The sequence below is a fragment of the Argentina silus genome (assembly GCF_951799395.1).
Source record: "Argentina silus genome assembly, chromosome: 17".
Lineage (NCBI taxonomy): Eukaryota > Metazoa > Chordata > Actinopteri > Argentiniformes > Argentinidae > Argentina > Argentina silus.
The window spans coordinates 731,242-749,379 of NC_139671.1; the positions used below are offsets into that span (position 1 = coordinate 731,242).

General features: G+C 47.3%; 1 protein-coding gene across 1 annotated transcript; it reads right to left on the reverse strand.

Annotated features, from left to right (window-relative positions):
- Nucleotides 1-6,791: 6,791 nt before the first annotated feature.
- moxd1 (monooxygenase, DBH-like 1) lies at nucleotides 6,792-18,099 on the reverse strand. Its single transcript, XM_083689256.1, has 12 exons — nucleotides 17,703-18,099; nucleotides 16,292-16,438; nucleotides 15,773-15,943; nucleotides 15,121-15,204; nucleotides 12,730-12,909; nucleotides 12,458-12,560; nucleotides 12,191-12,357; nucleotides 11,713-11,904; nucleotides 11,083-11,142; nucleotides 8,816-8,958; nucleotides 8,390-8,558; nucleotides 6,792-7,235 (listed from the first exon to the last, which is right to left on the reverse strand). The coding sequence occupies exons 1-12, from the start codon at nucleotides 17,970-17,972 to the stop codon at nucleotides 7,083-7,085; spliced, it is 1,839 nt and encodes a 612-aa protein (XP_083545382.1). The 5' UTR covers nucleotides 17,973-18,099; the 3' UTR covers nucleotides 6,792-7,082.
- Between the last annotated feature and the right edge of the window lie 39 nt (nucleotides 18,100-18,138).

Here is an 18,138-nt window from a genome sequence, read left to right on the forward strand (position 1 = left end):
GGTTGGGTGGTAGGAGAGGGTTGGGTGGTAGGAGAGGGTTGGGTGGTAGGAGAGGGGAGAGGGTTGGGTGGTAGGAGAGGGTTGGGTGGTAGGAGAGGGGAGAGGGTTGGGTGGTAGGAGAGGGTTGGGTGGTAGGAGAAACACAGATGTTACTGTAGGTCAGCATGTGTGTAGGAGAGAAACACAGGAGATGACTGCATCTGTCAGGTGAGGACATGTGTGTTAGGTCAGGTCTGTAATGCCAATATATATATATATATATATGTGTATATGCCATTTAGCACACACTTTAATCCAAAGGGACTTACAGTACAGTGAGTGCATATATTTGTTGTATATATGGTCCCAACGGGAATTGAACCCACAACCTTAACACAATGCTCTATCAACTGTGCCACAAGGGCTGTTGCACCAGGTGAAAGTGTAGGAGAGGGTTAGGTCTTTTAGGCCAGGGAACCTGTTTCCACCATTTATCTCCCTGAAGTCTATGTGGTGGTGGACACTTACACAGTGCTGTGTGGTCCTCACCACATGCAACCTCTATGGAGGGGTTGGAACATGGGCGTCTATTCAAGAGCGCAACCTGTTATGAAAATATGAATTTTGGAATTAAAAGGCGGTTAGTTTCGGAAATAGAGAAAGATTGTTTTGACAACATGTAGCCTGAACTATAACTCAAAGTGAAAACAGTCAACTTTTCACAGCCGCTTCAATAACAGGGGAAGCCCAGACGTCAACAGACAGCGTTCACCCAGACTCCCCCCAGGTGTGAAGAGGAGGAGGAGGAGGAGGAGGAGGAGGAAGAGGAAGAGGAGGAGGAAGAGGAAAAGGAAGAGGGGTGGCAGGGGTCGTGACATGGTGACAGGAGGACACCATGTTACCAGAGCGTGCTCCAGTGTTGTGCGTCACTCACATTGGCAGATCAAATGGTTCACATTTTTCACAGACAACAGAGGAATGTGGTCAACAAGCTTGCAGTTCATTATGGTCCACAACGCCCTGGACTCCTGAGTGACAGGAGGACTTACAGAACATTTAACCCTGTCCTCTCTACTGTCCTCTACTGTCCTCTCTGCTGTCCTCTCTGCTGTCCTCTCTACTGTCCTCTGCTGTCCTCTACTGTCCTCTGCTGTCCTCTCTACTGTCCTCTGCTGTCCTCTACTGTCCTCTCTGCTGTCCTCTCTACTGTCCTCTACTGTCCTCTACTGTCCTCTCTACTGTCCTCTACTGTCCTCTACTGTCCTCTACTGTCCTCTCTGCTGTCCTCTGCTGTCCTCTACTGTCCTCTGCTGTCCTCTACTGTCCTCTGCTGTCCTCTACTGTCCTCTACTGTCCTCTACTGTCCTCTCTGCTGTCCTCTGCTGTCCTCTACTGTCCTCTACTGTCCTCTACTGTCCTCTGCTGTCCTCTACTGTCCTCTACTGTCCTCTGCTGTCCTCTGCTGTCCTCTACTGTCCTCTCTGCTGTCCTCTCTGCTGTCCTCTACTGTCCTCTCTGCTGTCCTCTACTGTCCTCTCTGCTGTCCTCTACTGTCCTCTACTGTCCTCTGCTGTCCTCTACTGTCCTCTCTGCTGTCCTCTCTGCTGTCCTCTACTGTCCTCTACTGTCCTCTCTACTGTCCTCTGCTGTCCTCTACTGTCCTCTCTGCTGTCGTCTGCTGTCCTCTACTGTCCTCTACTGTCCTCTCTGCTGTCCTCTGCTGTCCTCTACTGTCCTCTACTGTCCTCTACTGTCCTCTACTGTCCTCTCTGCTGTCCTCTACTGTCCTCTCTGCTGTCCTCTCTGCTGTCCTCTCTGCTGTCCTCTCTGCTGTCCTCTACTGTCCTCTGCTGTCCTCTGCTGTCCTCTACTGTCCTCTCTGCTGTCCTCTACTGTCCTCTACTGTCCTCTACTGTCCTCTCTACTGTCCTCTACTGTCCTCTCTGCTGTCCTCTGCTGTCCTCTACTGTCCTCTACTGTCCTCTCTGCTGTCCTCTGCTGTCCTCTACTGTCCTCTACTGTCCTCTCTGCTGTCCTCTACTGTCCTCTCTGCTGTCCTCTGCTGTCCTCTACTGTCCTCTCTGCTGTCCTCTACTGTCCTCTACTGTCCTCTACTGTCCTCTCTGCTGTCCTCTACTGTCCTCTCTGCTGTCCTCTACTGTCCTCTCTGCTGTCCTCTACTGTCCTCTACTGTCCTCTACTGTCCTCTCTACTGTCCTCTACTGTCCTCTCTACTGTCCTCTGCTGTCCTCTGCTGTCCTCTACTGTCCTCTACTGTCCTCTGCTGTCCTCTGCTGTCCTCTACTGTCCTCGCTGCTGTCCTCTACTGTCCTCTCTACTGTCCTCTGCTGTCCTCTGCTGTCCTCTACTGTCCTCTACTGTCCTCTGCTGTCCTCTACTGTCCTCTACTGTCCTCTGCTGTCCTCTGCTGTCCTCTACTGTCCTCTCTGCTGTCCTCTACTGTCCTCTCTACTGTCCTCTGCTGTCCTCTGCTGTCCTCTACTGTCCTCTACTGTCCTCTGCTGTCCTCTACTGTCCTCTACTGTCCTCTCTGCTGTCCTCTACTGTCCTCTCTACTGTCCTCTGCTGTCCTCTACTGTCCTCTACTGTCCTCGCTGCCCTCTACTGTCCTCTACTGTCCTCTACTGTCCTCTACTGTCCTCTACTGTCCTCTCTGCTGTCCTCTACTGTCCTCGCTGCTGTCCTCGCTGCCCTCTACTGTCCTCTACTGTCCTCTACTGTCCTCTCTGCTGTCCTCTACTGTCCTCTACTGTCCTCTACTGTCCTCGCTGCTGTCCTCTACTGTCCTCTACTGTCCTCTACTGTCCTCGCTGCCCTCTCCCCTCCGCTGACTCTCTCAGTCCTGTCTCTCACACAGTAGCGACCGTATTATCTACAAACTACAAGCCAAATTAAATATTCTGTCAGATGTCATTTGAGTCCCTAATCCTGACTTCAGAGGCAGCAGGAAACGGGACACGAAGCATCGCTTCAATAACAGCAGACAGAAGCATATTTAACTGTTGGCCTTCAGTTAAATAACAGTCCAAGCATATTTAACCGGTGGCCTTAGGTTCAATAACAGCAAAGGCATATTTAACTGTTGGCCTAATGCCAAACACTGCTAGGAGACATTGAAAAACATCAATATTTACCAGAACACTGAAGTCGTTCTATAAAAGTGGTTTTATGTTCAAACTGCCAGTTTCACTGAGAGGTTGAGAGGATCTCATCTTTATTTATGACTTTTTTTCAAATATGCCCTTTCAGAGCGTCCACCCCAAAGCCCACCCCAGCACACACTCACACAGCCAATCCTACATTCCTGGGTCCATAGATCTAAGATGAACAACAGGACCTGCTCCAAAGTAAAGTTTACATTCCTGGGGGGTTTTGATGAATCTGTTAGAATGTGACTCTGAGGGGCTAGTAGTACGAAGGGAGGGGGGTCGGGGTGGGTGGGGGGGGGGGGGCAGAAGTACCAGCAGGGGCCAGTTTATTGGGCAGAGCAGGAATGTTCGATGCTAACACAGTTGTACATAGCTGCTGGTTGGCTGCTATTTCCTCTCCTTCATGAAATGGTAAATAAAGAGAACTGTTTCCTGTGGCTTTAAGGCCTAAAAATACTGTCAGCAGAAAGAAACGCATCTGGATCAAAGTGTTTATGTTTAGCTGGCTGCTGCTGGCTGCTCCTCAGATCAGAGTGTACTATATTGCAGTATAATAATAATAATAATAATAATAATAATAATATAATTACAATAATAATAATAATAATAATAATAATAATATAATTACAATAATAATAATAATAACAATAATGATGATAATAATATACAATATTTAGCAGACATATTAATCCACATTAATGTGATGATATACTGTATCATCACAGCAGGAATCAAACTCAGTACTCTACCATCCTGTCATAACTGCATAGTCACTACCGATCTTCCACCGTAGATTGAAGACCATCTCTTCAGGCTACATCTTAACTGTCCCTCCTAAAGACCTCTTCACCCCCACTACCCCCCTGTACTAACCCTAACCCTAGAGACCTCTTCATCCCCACTACCCCCCTGACAAGTTTCTCTCCTGTAAATAAATAAATAATACTAAAAAAAAGTAATTCTTCCTTCTTCTAGCATTGTGACTGCCAATGGCACCTGGTCCTAGCATAGATTACTTTTGCTTATGATGACTGATGGATAGATGATTCACTTACTTAGACAAATGTATGTGTAGTATACCATTACCAGTACTATACCATTACCAGTACTATACCAGTACCATTACCAGTACTATAGTAGTGTAGGATAGTCAGTACTACTGGTGTATCCTGGCCTGTGTGATTGTCTCTGAGTTGGGACCAACTAAAACCAGTTTGGATATTGGTTTCATGACTGGTAAATGTAGGTCAATACAGTCAGACCTCGTATCCAGTTCCTATGGAGATACGACGTCGTTCAACTGCCAAGGAAACCATGGGGCATTAAAGGGGAAATCTGGGATTGGTGTATCCATTTTTTTACTTTGAAAATGATGATATACAGTACATATAGCTATTGATTCTTGAATAATACAACTTGTAAATCTCTCATGAGCTTAGCTCAACTGTCTTACCCCATCAGAACCCCAAATATTAGCTTGTTATACTCCATTGTTTGTGAAGAATGTAATTGAAAACAAACACTGTAGAGCTTCAAAACATGGTTGTTTCTTGTCCTTACATCCATAGATCTAGTCTATGAATTTGAAAGTGGTTACATTTCTCCAGCCCCATCCCTCAGCTGAACAAAAAGTGGCAGGGTGACCGCTTTGTTGTTTTTTGAATCCCAGATTGCCCCTTTAACAAGACTGTGAACAGTTACCAACAGCAAAAGCAAGCAGCTTTGTGTTGCTTTCAACAGATGTACAGTTAAACTAATGCTATGATCTATTACACAAGAATACCTTTGATCCAGTCTGTCTGTAGATGTCTGTTTGAGCCTGAGGAATGGTTCCTCTGCCTCCCCGCCTGTCTTTTCCTGTCCCCAGACTTTACATAACAGACCTCAGAGAGTCCCAGCAACGTCTCATCTGTCTCCCTGCAGATCCACAGCCAGGGGAAACACTGCCCTCTGCAGGCTGAAGGAGAGAAGGCACCTGGTCTTATACTGTATAAGCAGCCTGCTGGCTTGGAGGGGAGGTGGGGCCAAGGAGGGAGGTGGGGGGCAGAGAAGAGTGATATTATACAATAAATGTGTTTATATCCACAGGGGAAGTCGAGTCCAACCCAGTTCAGGAGACTGCCTGGCCTAAGGGCTTGTGTTGTACAGTATAACAAACTAAGTCTGTGTGGATATGTGATACGTTTGATTTTATACTATAAATATAGCCTAGACATTCCATGACTAGGCCTACTATCAGCAATGTTGATATTACAAGACCACAGTGAGTTTTACGGGAATGTTGTCCTACTGTGTCTAACCTCATACCCAGGCGATGAGATTCTGGTGTCGCGAGATTACACTGTGCCTGGGGTTGGACGATGGTTTGTTGAGTCAGAAACTCAGATTGTTAGCTAGTGAACACTGACCTCTGCTGGATTCCCAACAGACCTCTCAGAAACGCTTTACACTTCATACAAGCCAGGGGAGCTTGGTAGAGGTAGAAATCGGAGGACAAGCTTGTTGTAATGCATTAAATTGTATCAAACACGTGTGTTATGTCATTCCTCATTCCATTCCATGCATTACAATAAGCTCGTCCTCCGATTTCTACCTCCACCAGCCCCCACTGACAAACATGAATGGCCTGGATGGTACTGAACTACAAACAGGGCTAGTCTGGATGGTACTGAACTACAAACAGGGCTGGTCTGGATGGTACTGAACTACAAACAGGGCTGCGGTGGATTGTACTGAACTACAAACAAAATAAACATTTAAATGAAACATGGTTTAAAGATACTGCCTTATGCCCCATGATATCTTCCAAAGCACATACCTGTGTCTTCCATCCACACCTCCCTGGGGCTTCTGTGCTGTTGGTGTTCTGGTGTAATATCCATTGACATCCATGGAGGCTATAAACAATCCACACCTTCTCTCTCTTCTCCACACAACCCCTCTCTTCTCTCCATCCAGTCCAACACCTCCTCCCTTTATCAAGTCCCTCTCTCTTCTCTCCATCCACTCAGTCACACTGAGACCTGCCATTCCACCCTCGTCGGGAGCGTTTGGAAGCCTATTGGCTAATTTCAGTGAGCAGCGTCTCACTTAGAATAATCTCTGTAAGTGGGCCGAGCTGTGGCGTCGGCGCTGGGGCGTGAGCGGTGTTCCTGGTCGTACCAGGGAGACTCAGGCTGTGACAGCCTCACATAAACCCCCCTGAGCCTCTCAGCCCTGCTAACCCCACCCCACCATGGCACAACAGCTCTCAGACACACACAGTACACACAGTAGACCTCTCAGACACACACACAGTACACACAGTAGACCTCTCAGACACACACACAGTACACATAGTAGACCTCTCAGACACACACATAGTACACACAGTAGACCTCTCAGACACACACATAGTACACATAGTAGACCTCTCAGACAAACACATAGTACACATAGTAGACCTCTCAGACACACATTGTATACCTCTCAGACACACACAGACACTGTAGAACTCTTAAGAGACACACACCCACACCCACACCCACACCCACACCCACACCCACAAACTCAACCCCAATTCTGCTCTCCTACACCTACTGACCACAGATGAGACTCAACATGTACTGTACTCCCCCACAACGCAACATTTTTTAGTAAATAAACATTTATTAAATCATACAGAATATAAACGTGTACATATTCAGACTGTATAAAACCATGTTTCAAACATGACAACATCAGAAAAGACAATTTCTCTCCACCGACACTGAGAACTAATGCTGTTTATCCCAAACACACTCTCAGAGTGTAACTATAGAGGTTATACAATAGAGGATAGATGAGCATGGCTAGAACCTATGGACTATGGTTTAGAGGCTGAAGCAGAGGCTGGTTGTCATGGTAGCATGGTGGCAGGGCGGTTGCCATGGTAGCATGGTGGCAGGGCGGTTGTCATGGTAGCATGGCTAGGTGGACTGAGGATGAGAGCCACAGGGTGAACAGCAGGACTACTCCCCCGTGTGGCTGGGAAGCGGATCTGCACACGTTGCTGGGAGGAGCAACTTCAGACTTGACCACTGGCGGCGTCACAATCATCCCCTGGACCTGGGGGGAAATGAAACAGAGGGAATTATGGGATAATATATCCACATCCTCCTCCTGACCCCTCCCCGCCCCCTACCCCCCACTCCTCCTGACCCCACCCAGCCCTCTACCCCCCACTCCTCCTGACCCCACCCAGCCCTCTACCCCCCACTCCTCCTGACCCCACCCAGCCCTCTACCCCCCACTCCTCCTGACCCCACCCTAGCCCTCTACCCCCCACTCCTCCGGGCCTCACCCCGCCCTCTACCCCCCACTCCTCCTGACCCCTCCCCGCCCTCTAACTCCCACTCCTCCTGACCCCACCCAGCCCTCTACCCCCCACTCCTCCTGACCCCACCCAGCCCTCTACCCCCCACTCCTCCTGACCCCACCCAGCCCTCTACCCCCCACTCCTCCTGACCCCACCCTAGCCCTCTACCCCCCACTCCTCCTGACCCCACCCCGCCATCTACCCCCCACTCCTCCTGACCCCACCCAGCCCTCTACCCCCCACTCCTCCTGACCCAACCCCACCCAGCCCTCTACCCCCCACTCCTCCTGACCCCACCCCACCCAGCCCTCTACCCCCCACTCCTCCTGACCCCACCCAGCCATCTACCCCCCACTCCTCCTGACCCCACCCCGCCATCTACCCCCACTCCTCCTGACCCCTCCCCGCCCTCTACCCCCCACTCCTCCTGACCCCTCCCCGCCCTCTACCCCCCACTCCTCCTGACCCCTCCCCGCCCTCTACCCCCCACTCCTCCTGACCCCTCCCCGCCCTCTACCCCCCACTCCTCCTGACCCCTCCCCGCCCTCTACCCCCACTCCTCCTGACCCCTCCCCGCCATCTACCCCCCACTCCTCCTGACCCCACCCAGCCCTCTAACCCCCACTCCTCCTGACCCCTCCCCGCCCTCTACCCCCCACTCCTCCTGACCCCACCCAGCCCACTCACCCCCCACTCCTCCTGACCCCACCCACTCACCCCCCACTCCTCCTGGCCCCACCCAGCCCACTCACCCCCCTCTCCTCCGGGCCCCACCCAGCCCACTCACCCCCCTCTCCTCCTGGCCCCACCCAGCCCACTCACCCCCCCTCTCCTCCTGGCCCCACCCAGCCCACTCACCCCCCACTCACCCCCCTCTCCTCCTGGCCCCACCCAGCCCACTCACCCCCCACTCCTCCTGGCCCCACTTGGAGCAGCGCACGTTCATGGGCAGCTGCAGAACCATCTGATTGAAGTCCTTCCCCCTCTTCTTGGACCACCTGTACGTATCCATGGCTTCAACGAAGGACAGGTTGCTGTATTTCTTTGGGCTCTTGATCAGAAAGGGCCATGTCCTAGACCAAACACAATTATTGATGTTATATAACTCATATATACTGTATATACAAATGCTGTATCAGAAACCGTATCACAGTTTTCTGGCAGTATTTTAATTTGAGTAAAAAGAAGAATTGAACACTACTACTAACAATGTCCATTGTTGAACTTAATTAGTTATTTCTTAACATATGTTGTGGTATGCAGGATGGCAGTAAAAATAAACTATTGCAAGGGACCATGGGACTTGTAGTTCTCCAACAGCAGTACGTACCTGACAGGCTCAAGGATCTCTTTGACTCCGATGAACTTGAGCTGGCCTTTGATCTCTGGCAGGCTCTCACACCTGGCCAGGTTCACCCTGGGGTAGTAGAGCAGGTAGGACAGACACATCTCCTCCCTGGTGCTCAGCCCACCCTGAGGAGACAACCACACAACAACCTAGAGTCAACCACACAACAACCTAGAGTCAACCACACAACAACCTAGAATCAACCACACAACAACCTAGAGTCAACCACACAACAACCTAGAATCAACCACACAACAACCTAGAGTCAACCACACAACAACCTAGAATCAACCACACAACAACCTAGAATCAACCACACAACAACCTAGAATCAACCACACAACAACCTAGAGTCAACCACACAACAACCTAGAATCAACCACACAACAACCTAGAGTCAACCACACAACAACCTAGAATCAACCACACAACAACCTAGAGTCAACCACACAACAACCTAGAGTCAACCACACAACAAGCTAGAATCAACCACACAACAACCTAGAGTCAACCACACAACAACCTAAAATCAACCACACAACCTAGAATCAACCACACAACAAGCTAGAATCAACCACACAACCTAGAATCAACCACACAACAAGCTAGAATCAACCACACAACCTAGAATCAACCACACAACAACCTAGAATCAACCACACAACCTAGAATCAACCACACAACAAGCTAGAATCAACCACACAACCTAGAATCAACCACACAACCTAGAGTCAGCCACACAACCTAGAATCAACCACACAACCTAGAATCAACCACACGACCTAGAGTCATCCACACCACAACCTAAAATCAACCACACAACAAGCTAGAATCAACCACACAACAACCTAGAATCAACCACACAACCTAGAATCAACCACACAACAACCTAGAATCAACCACACAACCTAAAATCAACCACACGACCTAATGTCAGCCACACCACAACCTAAAATCAACCATACAACAACCTAGAGTCAACCACACAACAACCTAAAATCAACCACACAACAACCTAGAGTCAACCACACAACAACCTAAAATCAACCACACAACCTAGAATCAACCACACAACAACCTAAAATCAAGCATACAACAACCTATAATCAAATACAGAACAATCCAGCCGTTCAGGCATCAAGAAAACTTGTTTACTTGTTTACATCTTTACTTGCAGCAAACTGTCTTTACTTACTGCAGACAGAATAGTGAGCATTGTAACTGTGGCATTGTAACATCGTAATGGCAGGCAATAATGTGTTGTTGTGGGAAGATTCTACAGAATCATACACATGGATTAGAATGTCTTCTTCTCTCAGGTGTCATGTCTGCTCATGAACAGCAGAGACATCATGGAATAAAAGGAACTTTCTAAATGCCTGTCATCAGAGCAGTGTACAGTCAGGGACAGAGCAGTGTACAGTCAGGGACAGAGCAGTGTACAGTCAGGGACAGTGTTGTTTTGATGTGTAGAAGATAGTGTTGTTATGATGTGTAATCAGCGCTGCCAGCAGCTGCCAGCAGCTCTGAGGCCAAGGGCTGTGTTTGCAGACAGACTGTTCAGCCAAGAACACACAAACTTTAACACATATGTCTGAAAATAGCAACCCAGGCTCTCAGAAAACACCACTCATTCTTCCAGATGGACTTTAACCTCAGTTCTATTCCCTTTAAGTAGATATTCTCTTGTCATTTTACCAGTCTCATCATTCTTTAGGGTGAGAAATATGCAGACATATGAATATCATTACAGTGTTTCCTACTAATATAGTATTTATTTACTCGTCTCCTATGGAGCTTCCAATACATACTTGCTGTGTTAGTCCCCAGACAGCTTCAGTGTGTTCTTTAGTTATGATGCAATCACTTTACCAGTGATGCACTGCCCTCCAGACGGTTAATGAGGATTGTCTTATGCTATAAAACTGACATAAAAACACAGAGTCGGCGGAGGAAGATGAGCTCATCCTGAGGCTTCATGAGGATGAAAAAAGGCTGTGACTGTAAACTGAAATACAAATAACACAGAGAACAAGCCACATCTGACGGAGACGCCGGGCTCTGGACTAACAGATCAGTTTCAAAGGCCTCAGGCAAGCAACGAGAATTAAATAATGGATGAAGCATAGACCGCCCAACAAAGCTTCTCTTTAAGCCCCTACACTAGTGTGTGTGTGTGTGTGTGTGTGTGTGTGTGTGTGTGTGTGTGTGTGTGTGTGTGTGTGTGTGTGTGTGTGATCCGTTCTCACCCAGGTCATATTTCTTCTGCCTTTTGTGCTGTACTTGCATTCTGTGATGAGACTGTCTCCCTGTAAAGAAAGGATATACCAGTCAAGACTCCTCCAAGGTTGTAAATAAAGAATCCAGAAACAGAGAAAGGAGCCGGGCTTCCCGTACAGGCAGAGTATACCATCGCCATGATAACATTAACACAGGCAATGGCAGAAACTGTCTTCACCTCTACTTCAACCCCTTTGTGGGTGGATCCAAGTAAGATATAGTACTGTATAATCATTACTTTTCATCAAAGAGGTTCTGAAACATGCTTGGACATGCAGGTGAAACTAAAGCCACAGCGTCTATCTATTGCTTGGCTCCCCACCTACGTACAGTAGCAGAACCAGTTGTAAAGGCGAAGGTGTGTGAGTGTGTGTCTCACTGGTAACAGTTGTAAAGGCGAAGGTGTGTGAGTGTGTGTCTCACTGGTAACAGTTGTAAAGGCGAAGGTGTGTGAGTGTGTGTCTCACTGGTAACAGTTGTAAAGGCGAAGGTGTGTGAGTGTGTGTCTCACTGGTAACAGTTGTAAAGGCGAAGGTGTGTGAGTGTGTGTCTCACTGGTAACAGTTGTAAAGGCGAAGGTGTGTGAGTGTGTGTCTCACTGGTAACAGCTTTCTCTCTTCCTTCAACAGCTGGAATTCCTGGAAGTTGAAGTCAAACTCCTCGTCATGTGACAGGGGCTGCAGCTCCTGCTGGTCCCTGAAGTGTCGTGTTCTGATGGCGCGGCCAGCGAGATGAGCATGCATCAGAACCGCAAACACTCTCACTCCCTGCGGCATCTCGTCCCCTAAAGACTGACACAACACTGTTATAACCTGTCATAACGACTGACACAACACTGTTATAACCTGTCATAACGACTGACACAACACTGTTATAACCTGTCATAACGACTGACACAACACTGTTATAACCTGTCCTTACTACACAACACTGTTATAACCTGTCCTTACGACTGACACAATACTGTTAGAACATATACTGTAATACTATATAGTGAACAGAACACTGTTATCGTGGTGCACAGGTGAACAGTGAGGTGGAGTATGTAGTGTGATGGTGTGTTAATAGTGTTATTACCTCCTGCAGACACTGGCTGGTACAGTGTCCCTCTGAGACATACTCATGCATGTCTGGGGGCAGCATGTGGTACAGACTGACCCACACACCTGTCTCGATCACACCTGCATCGTACTGACGCAAGTCATCGCTGTAGAACAGCCGCAGCCCAGAGCTGTCCTGCACTCCTGACAACAAAACAACCGTGTTCAGGGGGGCTGGGTTGTCATAGTAACAACGCTGTACCTGTCTGAAGGGCTGGGTTGTCAAGGTGATGGACATGTGTACCTGTCAGAAGGCCTGGGTTGTCGTAGTGGGTCTCCATCAGGACGTAGACGGGGTCTATATGCGTGCCGATGGACATGCCGACATGGTCTGGATAACTGAACCCCTAGGAGGACAGATTGAAAGGAACACAACCAAATATGGGCTTAAGGAACCGACCAAATATGGGCTTAGGAAACCATCCATCTACCCTCTGCTACTATCACACATCACGCATGAAATGCAGCCAATAGAAATGCAGCCCCACCCTGAACCAGAAGTGACAAGGAACAGACCTCTCCACCAATGGCCCAGGCGAAGACTATGGTCTCACAGGTCAGGAAGGAGTCTGGCATGTTGGGATGGTAGCATTCATGGCCCAGGTCCAGCTCAGTCTCATTCAGGCTGCTATCACACTGATACAACAGGATGTGATGAACCAAGTTCTCATGACCTCTCTGGATCAAAGGCTCAATCTGAAGGACAAAGAGCAGACACGAGGAAGCTGTAATGTGTTAGCGTTGATTTGGGTCCGTGCATGGTTAGTGTCGGGTGTGTCAGGTAAACACTGGCATAGCTATTGTGGAGGAAAACCCTCCTACATTTGAGTTATTTTGGTTCGTCACAATCTAGCATACTACATATTCTGTTATCAAGAAACCAAAGTTAATTCAGAGCTCATTTTATTAAGCCAAGTTGACAGAAACTTTTCAATGCACCGAAATCATATGCAGAGAGAGAGATACTGTACACACGACTCAGAGCAGAGAAACATTCAAACACCTCCTCTGTAGGCAGCCATTTTATTCCCAAATCACCTCTTTGTTGCCATCTTTTCACCTCTCCATATACAAACCAGAGGTGACCTTTCACCTCTCCATATACAAACCAGAGGTGACCTTTCACCTCTCCATATACAAACCAGAGGTGACCTTTCACCTCTCCATACACTCAGGAATGTGTTATTGCAATAATGGTAGCCAGAAAAAGTAAACATGAGTCTCAAGTCAAAAGATCACCATACATATGTATAAAGGTTAAATGATCAGCATCCAATATATCATGTTACTAATTGAAAGTATGAATATAGCATAAATAATCAGATGATCAATTATCACAATCTTCCACACTATTGCTACATAAGACTATTGCTACATAACACTATTGCCACATAAGACTATTGCTGACTATTGCTACATAAGACTATTGCTGACTATTGCTACATAAGACTATCGCTACATACGACTATTGCTGCATAAGACTATTGCTAGCAACAACCGGATGCACATGAGGAGGGTCATGCTGGTCTTGGCCTTGCTTGCACCAGAATAGATAAGTAGGGGACACAGAGGACAGGAGGTACGTCCCTCACTGGCACCCAGTTTAGTTTGGACAGATGGACAGATGGACAGTTGGACAGTCAGACAGTTGGACAGAGGTTCTGAGTGAAGCAGCTGCTTCCTGTTGGGCTGAAAGTGACATCATACTGTGAAGCTTCCTTTCAGAGCAGCAGGAGAGTGGACACACTCACACACACACACACACACGCACACATGTACACACACACGTATGCACGCGCACACACACACACACACACACACGCTTACACACATGCACACGCACACACACACACACACACACACACACACACACACACACACACACACACACACACACACACACACACACACACACACACAGAGCAAAGCAGCAGGAGAGCAGACCAAAGCCTGGCCCACCACCACCATATCAATATTTACACATTCTTCTACCACTGGGTTTATTTATGCTGGAAGGAGTCGACGTTTGAGGTTGAGATTGTGCCTTCAGAGAGGAAGCGTAGTATACATCTCGTTAGTATACATCTCGTTAGTATACATCTTGTTAGACTATTCTGTTTATGTGACAAAAGTACGCTTAATTTATGCTTTATCGATCGACAAAAATGATTTTTGAAAAAACTTTTGAGTTTTTAGGGTATATTAGGGGTGAACTTTCTTATGTGGTTGACGCCGTCATCGATCGTCTATGACAAGCCGAGCGGAACTTTGTTTTTGTCGATATGTCGATCGACGCGTATAAACAGCTTTTAGATACCACCCCTCACTGGTTCTAACATACACGTGCACAACAGCACATCTGGCATGGAAAAATAATAATGTTTAATGACATGAGTACCACATGGCATTTGGACACTGAAATGGTTCTGGTTTCCGTTTCAACATAATTAACTGCAGGCGAAAACTAAAGGCAAAGCAGGCAATTAACTAAAGGAAAGCTTTTAGTATTTTCTAGTGCACAACAATGTGTGGGCCATTTCACGCAGTGGAGGCAGAAATCAGAGGACGGGCTCATAGTAATGCATGGAATGAAATGAGGAATGGCATGCCATATCATTGATACCATTACTCATCCGTGCCATGGATTACAATGAGCCCGTCCTCCGATTTCTGCCTCCAAAAGCCTCCACTGATCTCACTCCAGACTGTTCAGAAACAGTTACAGGTCCTAACAGCCCTGTGGGTCACAGTAAGACATGGGTTATCTATGGGTTCTCCTAAACCTAACCCTAACCTTAACCTTAACCCTAACCACTAATTACAACGAATGGCAACATCAAAGGTGATGTTTGAGTTGTTCCAGTCCAAAGGTCTCCAGTGACATCATCAGAAAGGGACAGGACTTACTCTGATTACGTGATGCTTCTTCTGCACCTGGGGGATCTTGAACATCTGGCACCAGTAGGTCGTGTCCTTGAACGGCACCGCCACCTGTCTTGAGACAAACACACACTGACTTTTACTCTCCATTAAATCTGACTCTTCATAAACGACCTACAAAAAACACTACAACAGACATCAGTTATAGGCGCAACGCCTAGATCGCTAATCTACAGGAGCTTTGGAATTTCTAAAAATAAGTTTTGGCGCTTCACGGAGCAAGAAGCTACCTGCCCTGTCTGCTCCCGTTTCATGTCTTAAGTTGCGTGATGGTGGCGAGTGGACGTAATTAAACAACAAAGGTACGCACTTAAAAACCATCTGGGTCGATCGTCAACATGGGAGTGTCAAAGTAACGAACCGTCCTTTTAGGAACCACATAAACAATGCAGTGCAATGCATGTGTGTATATTGTTGTATGTTGTTGTTATTAATATCTTTTATCTTGCTTGTTGTGTTGTTATGAACTGCTGCTGCGCTCTAATTGGCTCTCTGACCGACTACATTTAAAGTTTTCTGATCTGAATCTGAACTTTTGACTTGGATCCGCCACACACTTCAATGTGGTAATGTTGTCTGGGGTGGACGGTGGGGGAGAAGGACCATTTCTCTCACTTACGTTTCTGTTCTGTAGGTTGAAGAAGGGCATCGATGAGGGAAAGTCTTTTCTGGTCCCTGCAGGGTCCAGCAGCCTCAGGCTTTTCCTCCCTCGATTCACGCCGTGGTACATCGGTCCAGACTGACCCACGTCCTCGCTGTGGTAGGCCCATATCACTCTCACCGTACTCTCCTAACCAGACAGAAACACACAGGCCCATATCACTCTCACCGTACTCTCCTAACCAGACAGAAACACACAGGCCCATATAACCCTCCCTGTGCTCTCCTGATGTAACACATAGGCCCAAATCACTTCACTCCTAGAGAACCATACTTCCCATCCAGGGCCCTACAGGATCATTTCACTAGTGAGCATGGTTGAAGAAGCAACATTAGCATTTTGGCCACACATTGACACACACACACACACACACACACACACACACACACACACACACACACACACACACACACACACACACACACACACACACACACACACACACACACACACCCATGGCACCCCATGGTAACCTACTGTGATGTCCTTGTCACTGCTGTCACAGGTGAGGAGATCCCTGGAGAAGCTGAGGACGGTGTGGGAGGAGTTCTCCCGGCCGTACTCCAGCCTGTAGCTCTGCTCCGTGTCTCGGTGCACCTTCCTGCTGGCGTCTGCATGGTAGTCCTGGTGAACGTGCATTAAGGGTTAGGGTTTAAACTTTATTCACTGAAGTGATGTCCATTGTTTCATTTGTTAACAGAGTGGTCCTCTGTGGCTCAGTTGGTAAGGCATGGCATTGACAATGCTTAGATTGTGGGTTCGATTCCTGCTGGGACCATATATACTGAAACATTCATGCACTCACTGCAATGTAAGTCGCTTTGGATAAAAGTATCAGCTAAATGCATATCTAGGATTGTTAGAAATTATTTTTATAAAAACAGTTTATTATTGCTATAATAAAAATACATTACTGCAGTGTGCTAAATGTACTAATGTGATGGCCTGTACGTTGGATTAATACATGGAGAGGTTGAGCCAGGTCATCAAGAAAGATGTTGCAACACACGCTTACACAAAGAGCTATAGTGGAAAGTACCAGGCTAGGGAGGACAGGCTAGGGAGGACAGGCTAGGGAGGACATACCAGAGTAGGTGTCTTATCTCTTACAGGGTGCTGACTCTGCAGCTGGGATGAATGGTGTGACCAGCCCGTGAACAACAAGGGATGCCAAGTCTAAACCGCGGTTCCTCCCCAACCAAATAGCCAATCACAATCACTTTGTTTACTGTAAATGCTTTGTTTGACTGTTTGAATGCATCCATTTTTGGAGGGTTGGTTACAGATTAACAGCTTGCTGACTGTGATTTTCTTCGCCAAAAGTGGTCCTTGTACAAGCCTAGAATTTTGACATATAAATAAATAGCTAAAAGTAAGAAGTAGTTTGTCTTCTCCTTCAAATAAAGAACACGTTTTCTCACAGGATATAAAAGCATATATAGGATTCAGCACCCGAACTGTATTTTGAGTATGTTTTTGGAGTGAGCATGTTGTTTCTGTTGAACACACCTGTGTGATCACATTATATCTGACCAAGGGATGTTATTCTGTCGTTCTGCAGAGTTCTTGTGAGGGGGCTGACTGATCCTCGCACAGACTCACATGTTTTATAAAGCTTACAGATAGACAGACATACCTGCAGCATTTCAGCAGCAAAAGAGCTTCCCTTGTACACACCAGGTAGGTGAGTAGTGAGAATAGTAGCATACCTGTAGGAAGTGGGTACAGTATCGTACCTGTGAATAGGTGAGTACAGTACTATAGCATACCTGTAGGAAGTGGGTACAGTATCGTACCTGTGAATAGGTGAGTACAGTACTATAGCATACCTGTAGGAAGTGGGTACAGTATCTACCTGTGAATAGGTGAGTACAGTACTATAGCATACCTGTAGGTACGGTTTCCCGTCCACGACTCCGCCAACGACAATATCCGACATCGCCATGGCACCGTTTGGAGACAGACCAAATCCAATAAACCCTCTGGTTTCAACTTCTACTTCAAAAGTAATCGTTGTCCGGTCAAACCGCCACTTCAGACGGTATTTCCCTTGAGGATCCAAGACAGTCGAGTGTCTAAATCCGCTCCCGTGGGAAACCGTTGCGTAAAACCAAAGTATGAAGAAAACTAGAGCGCTGAAATATTTCGCCGCAATCATTGTGAGATTTGACGGAAAAAAAACAAAGACTTAAAGCAAACCTCTCCCTTTTCAACGCTGTTGTTTCCAGTAATTGTAGTTTCAATAGAAGTGTATTGTTTGCCCACGCAAATCCATTTGGAGGAAGCTCCGCTTCTCATCCTCACACCACAACTGTCGAAACTTG